The sequence below is a fragment of the Oncorhynchus tshawytscha genome, linkage group LG25, assembly GCF_018296145.1.
Source record: "Oncorhynchus tshawytscha isolate Ot180627B linkage group LG25, Otsh_v2.0, whole genome shotgun sequence".
NCBI classification, from domain to species: domain Eukaryota; kingdom Metazoa; phylum Chordata; class Actinopteri; order Salmoniformes; family Salmonidae; genus Oncorhynchus; species Oncorhynchus tshawytscha.
Genome location: NC_056453.1, coordinates 36,227,582 through 36,246,395, shown reverse-complemented (window position 1 = coordinate 36,246,395; position 18,814 = coordinate 36,227,582). Strand labels below are relative to the sequence as shown.

Sequence of the window (18,814 nt, the reverse complement as noted above, 5' to 3'; positions counted from 1 at the left end):
TGAGATAAATAAGTATTTGGTCAATAACAAAAGTTTTCCACCATAATTTGCAAATAAATTCATTAAAAATCCTACAATGTGATTTTCTGGATTTTTTTTCTCATTTTGTCTGTCATAGTTGAAGTGTACCTATGATGAAAATTACAGGCCTCTCATCTTTTTAAGTGGGAGAACTTGCACAATTGGTGGCTGACTAAATACTTTTTTGCCCCACTGTATATCCATTCATATAGTCTAGGTATATTCCACCAATTCGGTGCCTTTTGAGAAGTGCAACTTGGGTCCAAAAAAACTTGATTTCATCTCATTTAAAAATTCTGTCACAAAGAGCATGTTAAGTGCCAAATTAAGTAACAGGGTTGACGATTTCATCTTAAAATCAGCCATAAATTCCCTTGTGACAGGGGGAATGGAAGCGTGTTGTTTGCAACAGGAGTGCCAATTAAATGGAAGTGTCACCCATCCCTAAAATATATATATATATATATTCTAGCCTGTCTATTGTTGGGGAATAATCAGAATTAGTTGGGTAACATAGATGAGATGTTTTATATTCATCATATGCTTGTGAGTTACTTCTCATCAGAATGTCTATTTTTGTATAATACTGTTGGCCGGTTGCAGTTCTCTGTTCTCTGACATGGGGTCAGTTACTTGGGCCGCAGAGAGGGGAGGGGTCAAGCTTGTCTTCATATGTAAACATATCTTTTAAATCAATTATCTCTTGGCTCCACATTGTCTGTGTGTTAGTCACTGTGTCTCTGTGATCTTGTCCAGGAGGGATGTATTTGATATATGCCTGTTGATAGGACTATAAAACAAAACCTGAGAGCGAGAAAAGAACATAGTTTAGGAGACAAAGCTGAACGATCATTTATAGCCAATGCTGTCTGGCTATGTGTGTCTTTGCTATAAAGGATCTCAGTTGCAATGTGTAAGGACTCTCAGAGAATTCATTGATAGACACTGAATTGATCTGAGAGTCACAGGGTTGTGATGGAGCTCATATAATTAAAGATGGACTTTATGATAACTCTGATTTGTGTGTGGTTTGCTCTCATGATTTGGTAAATACAGGAAATTTCCACGACACTATCTATGGGTAACAGGGTTGACATGTTATCCTCGACCCGCTCAGTTTTCCACCACAAAATAAAAAATGAGAATGGCCAAAAAGAGTAGAACCAGCTCAACTGATTTAACTCTATGATTTGACTATTCCATTTTAAGTAATCTAAAGATACATTGAACAAGGAATAGTTTCACCATATTAAAACGAGAGTTCAGTTCACGTAACAGGGTTGACCTTAAAATGAGGGACAGATGTAAAATGAATCACTGTGACAGTGCAAGGGGTCACTGTGACACCGTCTAGGCTGTTAGGCATAGGTAATGACTCATAGGTAATGACTCATAGGCAATGACTCATAGGCAATGACTCAACGGTAATGACTCAACGGCAATGACTCAACGGCAATGACTCAACGGCAATGACTCAACGGCAATGACTCAACGGTAATGACTCATATGCAATGACTCAACGGCAATGACTCAACGGCAATGACTCATAGGTAAAGGAGACAGGAACGCGGTACAAACAAAGAGGCTTTTATGAAGAAAATGAAAATGACATCCTGGCTCTTGCAGAGCTCTACAGGGTCAGACTTTAACAATAAAGTCGACAGGACAAGCCAAAAGCTTAAGCGCTGCAAATCATATCGGTCCTGGCCATACCTCATGTGACGTGTGCTCTCCAGAATGCTCTCCCCACAGAGTCAGAGCGGCACACCTTTAGGTCTTTAGGCAGTCAATTAGAGGGCTGCCCCACCCTCGTTAAGGGAACAGTGCTGGAGCATGCATTCCACGTGCTGGCTAGGCTTGGCTCTTCTGCACCACAATCTCTACTAACATTAAATAAATCATCATCTTCAGAAAGGAATTTGTCAAAGCAACAAAAAAAACTTTACAATGATGGTGCACTCTTCGTGGAACGACCCTACTACACAGGCACTCTTCGTGGAACGACCCTACTACACAGGCACTCTTCGTGGAACGACCCTACTACACAGGCACTCTTCGTGGAACGACCCTACTACACAGGCACTCTTCGTGGAACGACCCTACTACACAGGCACTCTTCGTGGAACGACCCTACTACACAGGCACTCTTCGTGGAACGACCCTACTACACAGGCACTCTTCGTGGAACGACCCTACTACACAGGCACTCTTTGTGGAACGACCCTACTACACAGGCACTCTTCGTGGAACGACCCTACTACACAGGCACTCTTCGTGGAACGACCCTACTACACAGGCACTCTTCGTGGAACGACCCTACTACACAGGCAGTCTTCGTGGAACGAACGTACTACACAGGCACTCTTCGTGGAATGACCGTACTACACAGGCACTCTTCGTGGAACGACCCTACTATATATGCACCTCTGAATCCTGCTCGTCTGACACAGCGACTGAGAAGTTCTGTTCTTTTGGTTCCATGGGTAGCTCCTGAGAGAGATACAAAAAAAAGAGGGAGAAAGAAAGAGGGGGGGGGTTATTCTCTATGTCAGAGATTTCAACAAGCCACTTCTCTAGGTGTTCCCTCACTCTCTCCACCCCTGTTCTCCCTTCTCTCCCCCGTCTCACTTCCCCATCCTGCTGTGAGGGTCCCCGGCTCTCCATGGGTGCATCCTGGTTCTCCTCCCCCTCTGCTTCTCCCCCCTCCTCCCCCTCTACCTCCCCCTCCGGCCCAGCCAGGTAGGAGCCAGACATGGAAGACAGGGTGTCAGTGCTGATCTGAGAGTGATGGCTGTGGGACGAAGCCATGGACATGACTGACTGGGCCAGGCTACTGCTCACTTGGTCTGAGAGGGGGAGAGACAGAGAGAAGAAGATACAATTAACAATGTATTATAATTTGACACATTTTCTATTGCCCAATGGCCACCCCCTAGCAGGGCCTGCCAGCCAGCCCCAGCAGAAGGCCCACCTTCAGGGGAGGTGATGGTGGAGGAGAAAGGTGTCCCAGTACAGGAGGACTGGTCGATGGCTCCAGACGAGGATAGAGTCAGATTCTCACTCTCTGGAGTTACACCACTCTGGAACAGAGATCAGACAGAATAAGGTCAAACACACACACACCGGAGACCGACAGACACCAACAGTCACGCACACACTGTGTCACTGTACCTCCGGTTGTTGTTTCCGGCGGCAGGCCTGAACTTCTGATTCGCTGCGTTCTGACTTCTCGTCCTCCTCCTCGGGCAGCACCGAAGAATTCTGGGAGAGAGACCTGACACATCCCATAATGTGGCAGTCAGAATCATAAACACCACAACAAACACTCACAACACTACCTTTGTCCTGAAAGAAAGATATTCTATTAGCTAAACCTTTAAAAGTCCTAGGAAATGAATTCCTATTCAAATATACAGTATGTTTGTATGCGTTTATGCATCCCAAATGGCACCCTATTCCCCATGTAGTGCACTACTTTTGACCAGGGCCCATAGGGTAGTGGTCAAAAGTCGTGCATTATTTAGGAAATTTGGTGTCATTTGGGATACAACCTGTGTCTTCAAGTGTATGCTCCTCTCACTTGGAGCCGCTCTTCTTCAGTTTGAGTCCCTGGCTGGAGTTGGAGTGGTCCAGGGGGGACATGGAGCGTGCCGGGGCGGGGTGGGGCTCACTGCTATAGTGGGGCAGGGTCCCTGAGACGTGGCCCCCAGAGAGTTCCTGCAGAGGGGGAGCCGAGGGAGACACGCTCAGGGGCCCGTTCAGAGCCTCCAGGAGAGACACGGCCTCATAACCTGGGGGGATGTGGTCTGACGCCTGGGGTGAATGAAAAAAGGAGATGAGTTGTCTTGTTGCTATGCGCTGTATTTATAAAGAAAAAAATCTGTGTATGTATATATATCATACCGAGTGTTCCTCTGAGTCGGAGGTCTGGGAGGTGATAACGGGGTTAAACCCGGCAGGAGAGAGAGGACTCAGCTTCTTCCTCATGGCTCGGATCTGCAGCAGGGCCCGGAACGCTATGGACGCATTATAACATCACTAAACGCCCACATCAGTAGAATTCCATTTTTTCGAGTTGAAAGGTGGCCAGAGCTTACCCATGATGCTGCACAACAATGTAAGTCAATAAGTAATTGTTTTAGTCAAAGTATGATATATTTTGGGCTTGAAGTGACAAAAACTGCACGCTTTGTGCAAATTCGTGCCAATTACATTTATTTTGCTATGAAATTACCAAAAAATTATTTTTTGCCTAAGTTTTGTTTCAGTGCTGGGTTTTATTTGAATGGTTCCACCCACCAATATGGCATTGTTTAATAATCAGAAACACCTACAACATTTGCGAGTCGCGGTGAAACTGTTTTTGCACCTCCCCTTTTTTTACCAGAAAATTATCATAATGCATTGGATATTTTGTCAAAAAATATGACCATATTATAGATAGTAAAATTGCATGATATGACTGCACTTTGGAACCCTGCTCCCCTTGTCTCCCTAAGATAAATGGTTTTGCAATGCCTGGGGCCCCGGGTGTGCAGGGTTTGCTCCTTTTTGACCATTCAGTTGATCCTAAAGAGAAATCTCCACCCACCCGGGGCACCGGGCCATGCAAAACAAACACGCCCATTGCTTTAATATTTAGGCTCCATATTACTGGAGCTCATATTCTTTCTATTTCAATGGTAGATTCACAGACGCAGTTTAGATAATGCATTAATATATAGCTGTGCAGTTTAGATAATGCATTCATATATAGCTGTGCAGTTTAGATAATGCATTCATATGTAGCTGTGCAGTTTAGATAATGCATTAATATATAGCTGTGCAGTTTAGATAATGCATTCATATATAGCTGTGCAGTTTAGATAATGCATTCATATATAGCTGTGCAGTTTAGATAATGCATTAATATATAGCTGTGCAGTTTAGATAATGCATTAATATATAGCTGTGCAGTTTAGATAATGCATTAATATATAGCTGTGCAGTTTAGATAATGCATTAGTATATAGCTGTGCAGTTTAGATAATGCATTGATATTTAGCTAGGTAGCTAAAATGATAACAGAGAGAACAAAGAATATAGCTATTTGATAATATCCGTGTGCATGTCCAAACACTAATGACGTCTGGAATCCGACACAGTTTCGTGGAATTATCAAACAGTAAGAGCTGTGACTGACCTCTTGACAGGTAGGTTGCTAGTCTCTTTCTGAAATCATTATTTCCATCTTAACTGAAATGGTGCTCACATAACTTTCATTAGCTAGCAAAGGTTAGCATGCTTGCTAGTTACACTGACAGCTGACAGTCAATGCCTTACTGGATGTTATTTCTCTGCTACACGTGAAAATCACCACAACATTTTCCACCCTCCAATTCCTGAACATGTATTAGCAGCCTGCATGTCTTTGAGGTGGAACCTAAATGAGAATTTCAGCTCTAGGATGGGAATGACTCGAAATAGGTGCAGCAACTTCCTCTGAGGTGGGCCTTTAAGTATTGATGTGGTGGTCTTATGCATACCAGAGTATGGCTTACGAAGGTCTTCTGCAGCATTATAGACTCACATAGTCTGCAGATGGGTAACAGTTAGGCTATTAGTCCCTGTGCCCAAGAACACTAAGGTAACCTGCCTAAATGACTACCGACCCGTAGCAATCACATCTGCCATGAAGTGCTTTGAAAGGCTAGTCATGGCTCACATCAACACCATTAACCCAGAAACCCTAGACCCACACCAATTTGCATACCGCCCAAACAGATCCACAGATGATGCAATCTCTATTGCACTCCACACTGCCCTTTCCCACCTGGACAAAAGGAACACCTACGTGAGAATGCTATTAATTGACTACAGCTCAGCGTTCAACACCATAGTGCCCTAAAGGCTCATCAATAGGCTAAGGACCCTGGGACTAAACACCTCCCTCTGCAACTGGATCCTGGACTTCCTGACGGGCCACCCCCAGGTGGTAAGGGTAGGCAACAACACATCTGCCACGCTGATCCTCAACACGGGTTCCCCTCAGGGGTGCATGCTCAGTCCCCTTCTGTACTCCTTGTTCACCCATGACTGCATGGCCAAACACGATTCCAACACCATCATTAAGTCTGCCGACGACACAACATTGGTAGGCCTGATCACCGACAACGATGAGACAGCCTATAGGGAGGAGGTCAGAGCACTGCCAGGACAACAACCTCTCCCTCAACATGATCAAGACAAAGAAGCTGATTGTGGACTACAGGAAAAGGAGGGCCGAACACTCCCCCATTCACATCGACAGGGCTGTAGTGGAGCAGGTTGAGAGCTTCAAGTTCCTTGGTATCCACATCACCAACAAACTTTCATGGTCCAAACAGTCATGAAGAGGGCACGACAAAGCCTATTCCCCCTCAGGAGACTGAAAAGATTTGGCATGGGTCCTCAAATCCTCAAAAAGCTCTACAGCCGAACCAGAGAGCATCCTGACTGGTTGCATCACTGGCTGGTATGGTAACTGCTCGGCCTCCAACTGCAAGGCACTACAGAGGGTAGTGCGTACGGCCCAGTACATCACTGGAGCCAAGCTTTCTGCCATCCAGGACCTCTATACCAGGCAGTGTCAGAGGAAGGCCCAAGAAATTGCCAAAGACTCCAGCCACCCCAGTCATAGACTGTTCTCTCCGCACTGCAAGCGGTACCGGAGCGCCAAGTCTAGGTTCAAAAGGCTTCTTAACAGCTTTTACCCCCAAACCATTATTTATTTATTTATTTTTTATTTCACCTTTACTTAACCAGGTAGGCTAGTTGAGAACAAGTTCTCATTTGCAACTGCGACCTGGCAAGATAAAGCATAGCAGTGTGAACAGACAACACAGAGTTACACATGGAGTAAACAATTAACAAGTCAATAACACAGTAGAAAAAAAAGGGGAGTCTATATACATTGTGTGCAAAAGGCATGAGGAGGTAGGCGAATAATTACAATTTTGCAGATTAATAACACTGGAGTGATAAATGATCAGATGGTCATGTACAGGTAGAGATATTGGTGTGCAAAAGAGCAGAAAAGTAAATAAATAAAAACAGTATGGGGATGAGGTAGTTAAAAATGGGTGGGCTATTTACCGACAGACTATGTACAGCTGCAGCGATCGGTTAACTGCTCAGACAGCAGATGTTTGAAGTTGGTGAGGGAGATAAAAGTCTCCAACTTCAGCGATTTTTGCAATTCGTTCCAGTCACAGGCAGCAGAGAACTGGAACGAAAGGCGGCCAAATGAGGTGTTGGCTTTAGGGATGATCAGTGAGATACACCTGCTGGAGCGCGTGCTACGGATGGGTGTTGCCATCGTGACCAGTGAACTGAGATAAGGCGGAGCTTTACCTAGCATGGACTTGTAGATGACCTGGAGCCAGTGGGTCTGGCGACGAATATGTAGCGAGGGCCAGCCGACTAGAGCATACAAGTCGCAGTAGTGGGTGGTATAAGGTGCTTTAGTGACAAAACGGATGGCACTGTGATAAACTGCATCCAGTTTGCTGAGTAGAGTGTTGGAAGCAATTTTGTAGATGACATCGCCGAAGTCGAGGATCGGTAGGATAGTCAGTTTTACTAGGGTAAGTTTGGCGGCGTGAGTGAAGGAGGCTTTGTTGCGGAATAGAAAGCCGACTCTTGATTTGATTTTCGATTGGAAATGTTTGATATGAGTCTGGAAGGAGAGTTTACAGTCTAGCCAGACACCTAGGTACTTATAGATGTCCACATATTCAAGGTCGGAACCATCCAGGGTGGTGATGCTGGTCAGGCGTGCAGGTGCAGGCAGCGAACGGTTGAAAAGCATGCATTTGGTTTTACTAGCGTTTAAGAGCAGTTGGAGGCCACGGAAGGAGTGTTGTATGGCATTGAAGCTCGTTTGGAGGTTAGATAGCACAGTGTCCAAGGACGGGCCGGAAGTATATAGAATGGTGTCGTCTGCGTAGAGGTGGATCAGGGAATCGCCCGCAGCAAGAGCAACATCATTGATATATATATACAGAGAAAAGAGTCGGCCCGAGGCCCTTGCTACTGTGATCTTACTGCTGCTCTTTAACCATTTTTTACATAACACTTATTTTTCTTAAAACTGCATTGTTGGTTAAGGGCTTGTAAGTAAGAATTTCACTGTAAGGTCTACACCTGTAGTATTTGGCGCATGTAACAAATAAAATGTGATTTGATTTAACTGAGAATGTATTAGATGTATTGCTATGAAGCTCACAAATGCCGACGTATGGCTTACAAAGGTCTTTTGTAGCATTAAAGACATTATAGACTCACGCAGTCTGCATATGGGGCAGCAGTTGGCCTGGTAGCGGAGAGTGTCGGCGCAGGCATTACAGAGACACAGGTGTCTGCAGGGCAGGATGAGTGTGTCGCGGACGTCCGACAGACACACCACACACTCTGCACTGTTATCACTGATCTCATCATCCGCAACCTGGTGACAACATAATCAATCAATCAATCAATCAATTAATACATCACCACATCGTTACATTCAGAGAGCAGTATGGTAGCTTGGTCAAACACAGTAAAAATGAGATTCACTGTCCATATACCCAGTGTGTTTAGGGCTACTGAACACAATGCTTTTTGTTCAAAACTTTCAAAATGACTCTCTGTAGAACTGGTTAGAGCAATGGTTCCCTACTCCAGTCCCTCCAAAAGCGCATAGTTTTATTGTAGCCCCGGACAACAACAAAAAACACCTGATTCAACTTGGCAACTAATCATCATGCTCTCAATGAGTTAAATCAGGTGTTCACTAGTCCATGTCCTAAACAACCAAATTCTCAACTTGGTACCTTTGATTCTTGGCTGTTGTACTTGTTCTCGATGCCGTAGATCTCCTGAAGAAGGTAACTCACCCCATCCACCTGGAGAAGAAACATGTTAGGGATGAGAGAGAGAAGGTTTCACTATATAACATACCAGGAAGGATGGTGAAAGGGGGAGAGAGGGTTTGGAGGAGAAGGGGGAGGCAATAACAGGCAGGAAAGAGAGGGGGCAAGATAGAATACAGAGTGAGACAAGAGAGTGAGAGAGAGAAGAGAGAGAGGAGAGAGAGAGAAGAGAGAGAGGAGAGAGAGAGAAGAGAGAGAGGAGAGAGAGAGAAGAGAGTGAGAGAGAGAAGAGAGAGAGGAGAGAGAGAGAAGACAGAGGAGAGAGAGAGAAGACAAAGAGAAGAGAGTGAGAGAGAGAAGAGAAGAGAGAGAGAAGAGAGTGAGAGAGAGAGTGAGAGAGAGAAGAGAGTGAGAGAGAGAAGAGAGAGAGGAGAGAGAGAAGACAGAGAGGAGAGAGAGAGAAGACAAAGAGAAGAGAGTGAGAGAGAGAAGAGTGAGACAAGAGAGTGAGAGAGAGGAGAGAGAGGAGAGAGAGAGAGAGAGTGAGGAGAGAGAGAGAAGAGAGAGAGAAGACAAAGAGAAGAGAGTGAGAGAGAGAAGAGAGAGAAGAGAGTGAGAGAGAGAAGAGAGAGAGAGAAGAGAGTGAGAGAGAGAAGAGAGAGAGAAGAGAGTGAGAGAGAGAAGAGAGAGAGAAGAGAGTGAGAGAGAGAGAAGAGAGAGAGAAGAGAGTGAGAGAGAGAAGAGAGTGAGAGAGAGAAGAGAGAGAGAGAAGAGAGTGAGAGAGAGAAGACAAAGAGAAGAGAGTGAGAGAGAGAAGAGAGAGAGAGAAAAAGGACCTGGTGGAAACAAACTCACCACTTGTTTCTGTTTCAGAGGTTTGACACAGTAGCTCCCATCCATGTGCTGTGGAACAAACAGTAGATACTTAGCTGACGCTGACAACAATCCAATCCCACTGGACACAGACGGCATTTCAACATCTAGTTTTTACATTTACATTTGATTGAGTTGACAACCAACATGAATTCAATGTGAAATCAACAAACATTTGAAGCATGTCAATGGATTTAGCTTAGAAGTTGGATGACTGAAAATGATGATGACTGAAATCAGTTTTCCACCTTGATTCAATGTTATCATATAGATTTTTTTGTGGTTGAAATGACGTGGAAACAACGTTGATTCAACCAGTTTGTGCCCAGTGGGATACTTTTGAGAGTCAAACATTTCAAAATATTTCAGACAAACATTAAGATACCTAATGAGTAAAAGTTAACATTCTTCAACACGTTGTAAATGTAACACTTACTTACGATCCTACAGCACATCAGACTTAAAGCTCCTTACCTTCTCAAAGGTGGCCAGGAGGACATGGGAGTGACCCATGTGATCTTCCCCCTCGTCTACTGTCGCTTGAACGACCATGGGAAACACATCCTTATCCATGTCAAACAGCAACTAGAAAGAGGGATAGAGAGAGAGAGAGAGAGAGAGAGAGAGAGAGGGTGGAGGAAAAGAGAGAGAGTGAGACAGAGGGGTTGGTGTAAAAGAGAGAAAAGGGGGTGAGAAAGAGAGGTTATACACTGAAAACACATACTTCGTTAGTAATATGCATAAACACACACACAGACCGTACCTCCTCATCGGCCCACTCTGACAGATTGATGGAGTGGGAGGGCAGACAGAACTGCTGACAGACTCCTCTCTTAAAGTGCACCGTCTCTGACTGGAGAGAGCTGTCCTGGGGAATGTAGCTATAGGAGAGATGCAGAGAGTTAGGAGAGATAAACATGTACACACACACACACACACACACTTACATAGGCACTCCGTTGTGGAACTCCTCTATAGCTTGATAGTAGATGGTGATGGCCACCTGTGTGTCAGCGTCGAAGGTGAACTCTATGTTGTAACAGGCTTTGCTTTTCGCTGCCACGTCCTCCCCTGGCAGTTTCAGGTCCTCACTACACCTGCCAGCATGCAGAAACACAGGTAACGTCACCTACACACCGTTCCAATAATGTAATTACAGTATAGGGAGTAAACTCGGCAACCCACAACCAAAAGCTTGTGAAAGCCTCCGGCCAGCTATTTGGTTCTGGGGGGAGAAGTTGAGATGTTGGACTAGTGCAATAAAACAGACTACAGATGTAGGATTTTAATTTGAGCCGGTTTGAGACAGGACGTAAATAATCCTGAATTATTATGTGGATTATAATTAATGGATCTTTTTTGTAGGGGTTGATACATTTTCCTTTGAGAAAATCAAGTCTAACATTTTAAAAGTGGAAATTACAAACTTTAGAAGCCTTTTAAACCTCAAACACACTACAAGTTTGCATTTCCTACTGTGCAGTAAAATTCTCAGTAACAAAAGGGTGATGCAATTAAGATCTTACATCTGTAAGCATAAGTAAAATAATAATGAAGGGGATATAAACTAGAAGTAAATTGTGTGTGTGAGATACTCACCGTACGAGCCTCAGTGTATCTTTACGGATGTTTATAAGGCTTCGTAGCGTCTTTACTGGCTCCTGAGGAGGCGGGGCCGCATAGGGAAACTGTAAAGGTAACCAATCACAAAAGGTCACATCAATTTATTTTTATTTAACTAGGCAAGATCAGTTAAGAACAAATTCTTATTTTCAACGACGGCCTTGTAACAGGCTTTGCTTTTCGCTGCCACGTGGGTTAACTGCCTGTTCAGGGGCAGTACAACAGATTTTTACCTTGTCCGCTCGGGGGTTTGAACTTGCAACCTTCCGGTTACTAGTCCAACGCTCTAACCACTAGGCTACCCTGCCGCCCCAATAACAATGACAAAAGTGTCACATGATCTGATCAACTAATCACCAAGCCCTTGATCAGTTGAATCAGGTGGGTTAGTGCAAAGCATTGTCCTGGATACTCACCCACTTAAAACAATAGATACATTTCCTTTCCCCACTTTTATTACTGGACTTTGCACAATCTGAGCGTCTTTCCCCGGTTTACTGTGTGTTTGTTGCTGACTGTGTAAGAAGAGAGTTGAGTGGGTCAAAAATACAAAATGTCCAACGCTTAACTATTTAACTGACATTATGATGTTTGTGTAAAGTAACTCAAGTTTGGGAGGAAAGACGACACCTGTAACAAATGAAATCTCCTCCCCTCTCAACAATCAATCTCCTCACCAGTGAACGGCTGCGTCTATAGTATCCAGATCCTGTTATCCTAATCTGTTGTTGTATTTCTCATCTCTCCACCACCCGTCTCCTCCCTTCTCCTTGTTTTTCAGGGGCCATAAGGGGGATTAACTCTGTGCTGAGAAGCAGAGACCACCAGGACTCCCACCCCAACACTCAGTCTTCATCTCCCCTTCCCGATCCATGCGACGACCAAGCAACATCCTCCCCAACCAACCATTAAGCTCCACCAAACATCATCCTCCACCAACAATCAACCATCATCCTCCACCAACCATCAACCATCATCCTCCACCAACCATTAAGCTCCACCAAACATCATCCTCCACCAATAATCAACCATCATCCTCCACCAACCATCAATCTCCACCAACCACCAACCATCATCCTCCACCAACCATCATCCTCCACCAACCATCATCCTCCACCAACCATCATCCTCCACCAACCATCAACCATCATCCTCCACCAACCATCATCCTCCACCAACCATCAACTTCCACCAACCATCATCCTCCACTAACCATCATCCTCCACCAACCATCATCCTCCACCAACCATCAACCATCATCCTCCACCAACCATCATCCTCCACCAACCACCAACCATCATCCTCCATCAACCATCATCCTCCACCAACCATCATCCTCCACCAACCATCATCCTCCACCAACCATCAACCTCCACCAACCATCATCCTCCACCAACCATCATCCTCCACCAACCATCATCCTCCACCAACCATCATCCTCCACCAACCATCATCCTCCACCAACCATCATCCTCCACCAACCATCATCCTCCACCAACCATCATCCTCCACCAACCATCATCCTCCACCAACCATCATCCTCCACCAACCATCATCCTCCACCAACCATCAACCATCATCCTCCACCAACCATCATCCTCCACCAACCACCAACCATCATCCTCCACCAACCATCATCCTCCACCAACCATCAACCATCATCCTCCACCAACCATCATCCTCCACCAACCATCATCCTCCACCAACCATCAACCTCCACCAACCATCAACCTCCACCAACCATCAACCTCCACCAACCATCAACCTCCACCAACCATCATCCTCCACCAACCATCATCCTCCACCAACCATCATCCTCCACCAACCATCATCCTCCACCAACCATCAACCTCCACCAACCATTAACCTCCACCAACCATCAACCTCCACCAACCATCAACCTCCACCAACCATCAACCTCCACCAACCATCAACCTCCACCAACCATTAAGCGCCACCAAACATCCTGAGCCATCAAGCCATCAACCATCCCAAACCATCACGATGCTTCAACCATCCCGAACCATCACTTAAATCATCAAGTTTTCCTCTTCATTTTACAACACCATCTCTGACGGCACCTTTCAAGACTCTTCCATTCTACAACCATCTAACAATCATCCAACCTCATTCCGAGCTCAAATTCATTCTGAATAACATTATTCTACATTCATACCTTGTAACCTTTCCTGCATTAAACTAACTCAAATGCATTATGTTGAAGGTGTGGTTTATACTTCTTTATTCATCCTGGCACGGTCAGGCGGATAACGTGCCATTTTAGAAAACAGGTTTAGTGACCTTGATCTGCGGTTGCTTACTTATTTTAGACGAATGCACTTTTTGTAAGTCATTCTGGATAAGTGTCTGCTAAATGACTGAATGTACTGTAAAATGTGTATAGAAGAACCTCTATGGAACATGCCATCCAGTAGGGAGGGAGGATGTGGTTGGATACCTCTACACCGCTCTTCTGGGGGGAGGTGTGTGTGTGTGTGTGTGGTTTCCAGGAAAGGGTCCTGCTGTTAAAATACGGAATACCGACACATTAAAAAAACACACTCCAGCAGAGTTCTGCTATGAGATCTGAACATGCAAGCACACGCACACACACACACACACACACACACACACACACACACACACACACACCTCTTTCTCTCTATAGTCTTAATGTGACTCTGTTTTACAGGTAGGTTTGCAAAGCTACCAGTAATCTACCAAAGTTACCGGAATCTTCAGTAATTATCAGAAAATGTGTGACAATCTATTATAAATTTGGTAATTTATACTTCAATAACTTTTTTTTTAAAGTATGAATATATAGTACTAATTTTGTATGTACAGTTGAAGTCGGATGTTTACATACACTTAGGTTGGAGTCATTAAAACTTGTTTTTCAACCACTCCACAAATTTCTTGTTAACAAACTATAGTTTTGGCAAGTCGGTTAGGACATCTACTTTGTGCTTGACACAAGTAATTATTCCAACAATTGTTTACAGAAAGATTGTTTCACTTATAATTCACAGTATCACAATTCCAGTGGGTCAGAAATGTACATACACTAAGTTGACTGTGCCTTTAAACAGCTTGGAAAATTCCAAAAAATGTCATAGCTTTAGAAGCTTTGATAGGCTAATTGACATAATTTGAGTCAATTGGAGGTTTAGTTATGGATATATTTCAAGGCCTACCTTCAAACTCAGTGCAGCTTTGCTTTACATCATTGGAAAATCAAATGTAATCAGCCAAGACCTCAGAAAAAGAATTGTAGACCTCCACAAGTCTGGTTGATCCTTGGGAGCAATGTCCAAACGCCTGAAGGTACCACGTTCATCTGTACAAACAATAGTACGCAAGTATAAACACCATGGGACCACTCAGCTGTCATACAGCTCAGGAAGGAGATGCGTTCTGTCTCCTAGAGATGAACCTACTTTGGTGGGAAAAGTGCAAATCAATCCCAGGACAACAGCAAAGGACCTTCAAATCAAATCAAAGTTTGTCACGTGTGCCGAATACATCAAGTGTAGACCTTACAGTGAAATGCTTACTTACAGGCTCTAACCAATAGTGCAAAAATGGTGTTAGGTGAACAATAGGTAAGTAAAGAAATAAAACAACAGTAATAAGACAGGCTATATACAGTAGAAAGGCTATATACAGACACCGGTTAGTCAGGCTGATTGAGGTAGCATGTAGATATGGTTAAAGTGACTATGCATATATGATGAACAGAGAGTAGCAGTAGCGTAAAAGAGGGGTTGCCGGGTGGTGGGACACAATGCAGATAGCCCGGTTAGCCAATGTGCGGGAGCACTGGTTGGTCGGGCCAATTGAGGTAGTATGTAAAGTCGTGGCCAAAAGTTTTGAGAATGACACAAATATTAATTTTCACAAAGTCTGCTGCTTCAGTTTGTATGATGGCAATTTGCGTATACTCCAGTATGTTATGAAGAGTGATCAGATGAATTGCAATTAATTGCAAAGTCCCTCTTTGCCATGCAAATGAACTGAATCCCCCCCAAAAAAATTCCACTGCATTTCAGCCCTGCCACAAAAGGACCAGCTGACATCATGTCAGTGATTCTATCATTAACACAGGTGTGAGTGTTGACGATGACAAGGCTGGAGATCACTCTGTCATGCTGATTGAGTTTGAATAACAGACTGGAAGCTTCAAAAGGAGGGTGGTGCTTGGAATCATTGTTCTTCCTCTGTCAACCATGGTTACCTGCAAGGAAACACGTGCCGTCACCATTGCATTGCACAAAAAGTGCTTCAGAGGCAAGGATATTGCTGCCAGTATGATTGCACCTAAAATCAACCATTTATCAGATCATCAAGAACTTCAATGAGAGTGGTTCAATTGTTGTGAAGAAGGCTTCAGGGCATCCAAGAAAGTCCAGCAAGAGCCAGGACTGTCTCCAGGACTGTCTTCTGTCTCCTGAATCTCCTAGTTGATTCAGCTGCGGGATCGGAGAACCACCAGTACAGAGCTTGCTCAGGAATGGCAGCAGGCAGGTGTGAGTGCATCTGCATGCACAGTGAGGCAAAGACTTTTGGAGGATGGCCTGGTGTCAAGAAGGGCAGCAAAGAAACCACTTCTCTCCAGGAAAAACATCAGGGACAGATTGATATTCTGCAAAAGGTATAGGGATTGGACTGCTGAGGACTGGGGTAAAGTCATTTTCTCTGATGAATCCCCTTTCCGATTGTTTGGGGCATCCGGAAAAAAGCTTGTCCGGAGAAGACAAGTTGAGCGCTACCATAAGTCCTGTGTCATGCCAACAGTAAAGCATCCTGAGACCATTCATGTGTGGGGTTGCTTCTCTGCCAAGGGAGTGGGCTCACTCAATTTTGCCTAAGAACACAGCCACGAATAAAGAATGGTACCAACACATCCTCCGAGAGCAACTTCTCCCAACCATCCAGGAACAGTTTGGTGACGAACAATGCCTTTTCCAGCATGATGGAGCACTTTGCCATAAGGAAAAAGTGATAACTAAGTGGCTCGGGGAACAAAACATCAATATTTTGGGTCCAAGGCCAGGAAACTCCCCAGACCTTAATCCCATTGAGAACTTGTGGTCATTCCTCAAGAGGCGGGTGGACAAACAAAAACACACAAATTCTGACAAATTCCAAGCATTTATTATGCAAGAATGGGCTGCCATCAGTCAGGATGTGGCCCAGAAGCTAATTGACAGCATGCCAGGGCAGATTGCAGAGGTCTTGAAAAAGAAGGGTCAACACTGCAAATATTGACTCTTTGCATCAACTTGATGTAATTGTCAATAAAAGCCTTTGACACTTATGAAACGCTTGTAATTATACTTCAGTATTCCATAGTAACATCTGACAAAAATATCACAATGAAGCAGCAAACTTCGTGGAAATTAATATTTGTGTGATTCTCAAAACTTTTGGCCACAACTGTACATTAATGTATAGTTAAAGTGACTATGCATATATGATAAACAGAGAGTAGCAGCAGCGTAAAAGAGGGGTTATAGGTTGGGGTGGGGCACACAATACAAATAGTCCGGGTAGCCATTTGATTACCTGTTCAGGACTCTTTTGGCTTGGGGGTAAAAACTGTTGAGAAGCCTTTTTGTCCTAGACTTGGCACTCCGGTACCGCTTGCCATGTGATAGTAGAAAGAACAGTCTATGACTGGGGTGGCTGGGGTCTTTGAACATTTTTAGGGCCTTCCTCGGACAACGCCTGATGTAGAGGTCCTGGAAGGCAGGCAGCTGAGCCCCAGTGATGTACTGGGCCGTACGCACTACCCTCTGTAGTGCCTTGCGGTCAGAGGCCGAGCAATTGCCATACCAGGCAGTGATGCAACCATGCTCTCGATGTTGCAGCTGTAGAACTTTGAGGATCTCAGGACCCATGCCAAATCTTTTTAGTTTCCTGAGGGGGAATAGGCTTTGTCGTGCCCTCTTCATGACTGTCTTGGTGTGTTTGGACCATTCTAGTTTGTTGTTGATACAAAGGAACTTGAAGCTCTCAATCTGCTCCACCACAGCCCCATCGATGAGAATGGGGGCGTGCTCGGTCCTCCTTTTCCTGTAGTCCACAATCATCTCCTTTGTCTTGGTTACGTTGGGGGATAGGTTGTTATTCTGGAACCACCCGGCCAGATCTCTGACCTCCACCCTATAGGCTGTCTCGTCATTGTCGGTGATCAGGCCTACCACTATTGTGTCGTCTGCAAACTTAATGATGGTGTTGGAGTCGTGCCAGGCCATGCAGTCGTGGGTGAACAGGGAGTACAGGAGGGAACTGAGCATGCACCCCTGGGGAGCTCCAGTGTTGAGGATCAGTGTGGCAGATGTGTTGTTACCTACCCTCACCACCTGGGGGGCGGCCCGTCAGGAAGTCCAGGATCCAGTTGCAGAGGGAGGTGTTTAGTCCTAGGATCCTTAGCTTAGTAATGAGCTTTGAGGGCACTATGGTGTTGAATGCTGAGCTGTAGTCAATGAATAGCATTCTCACATAAGTGTTCCTTTTGTCCAGGTGGAAAAAGGCAGTGTGGAGTGCAATAGAGATTGCATCATCTGTTGATCTATTTGGGCGGTATGCAAATTGGAGTGGGTCTAGGGTTTCTGGGATAATAGTGTTGATGTGAGCCATTACCAACCTTTCAAAGCACTTCATGGCTACGGATGTGAGTGCTATAATGGGCCAAAATTAGCCAACTTATTGTGGGTAGCTTGTGGAAGGCTACACGAAACGTTTGACCCAAGTTAAACAATTTAAAGGCAATGCTACAAAATACTAATTGAGTGTATGTAAACTTCTGACCCACTGGGAATGTGATGAAAGAAATAAAAGCTTAAATAAATCATTCTCTCTACTATTATTCTGACATTTCACATTCTTAAAATAAAGTGGTGATCCCAACTGACAGGGAATTTTTACTAGGATTAAATGTCAGGAACTGTGAAAAACTGAGTTTAAATACATTTGGCTAAGGTGTATGTAAACTTCAGACTTCAACTGTATGTCCATATTTTCCATGACTTTCTAGTAGATAGACCATATGGTTCAAGAGAAAATAGCCTAATTAATGAACAAAAACATCTAATCAACAACGGCATTATTTTCAATTAACTCTTCAACTCCTCCAATTATTGACTTTTCTTCACAACTGCCACCAGTTTGACCACAAAACATTGATAACAAATACATATTGTTTTAGTCAAATAAATAAAAGTGCCTAAAAAAGGATATTATGCTGAAATGCTCATATTAAACACCAATGGTATTCATTAACTTTGTGGTTTATATTCAAGATAATGCTTTAAAACTTTGTCATACTATTTGTTTATTTTTAAATCATCTTATTTTATGGTGTGAAATAATTGACACGTGATAAGGTCACACAGAGGGCCAGAGATAATTACAGACACCTG

General features: G+C 44.2%; 1 protein-coding gene across 9 annotated transcripts in view; it reads right to left on the bottom strand.

The window, feature by feature from the left end:
* Positions 1-18,814, bottom strand: part of LOC112229875 (E3 ubiquitin ligase RNF157) — a 35,525-nt gene that overhangs the window by 12,569 nt on the left and 4,142 nt on the right. For 6 of the 9 annotated variants that reach the window (XM_042306286.1, XM_042306284.1, XM_024395993.2 and 3 more), the window contains exons 3-15: positions 11,364-11,452; positions 10,712-10,861; positions 10,528-10,645; positions 10,239-10,349; positions 9,747-9,794; positions 8,853-8,924; positions 8,326-8,485; positions 3,925-4,037; positions 3,602-3,834; positions 3,193-3,295; positions 2,993-3,101; positions 2,611-2,867; positions 2,446-2,511 (exon numbers count right to left, since the gene is read on the bottom strand). In XM_042306286.1, the coding sequence (XP_042162220.1) occupies positions 2,446-2,511; positions 2,611-2,867; positions 2,993-3,101; positions 3,193-3,295; positions 3,602-3,834; positions 3,925-4,037; positions 8,326-8,485; positions 8,853-8,924; positions 9,747-9,794; positions 10,239-10,349; positions 10,528-10,645; positions 10,712-10,861; positions 11,364-11,452 (1,629 nt within the window). The remainder of the gene's footprint in view (positions 1-2,445; positions 2,512-2,610; positions 2,868-2,992; positions 3,102-3,192; positions 3,296-3,601; positions 3,835-3,924; positions 4,038-8,325; positions 8,486-8,852; positions 8,925-9,746; positions 9,795-10,238; positions 10,350-10,527; positions 10,646-10,711; positions 10,862-11,363; positions 11,453-18,814) is intronic. The other 3 variants (XM_024395989.2, XM_024395994.2, XM_024395990.2) reach the window with 3 other exon arrangements.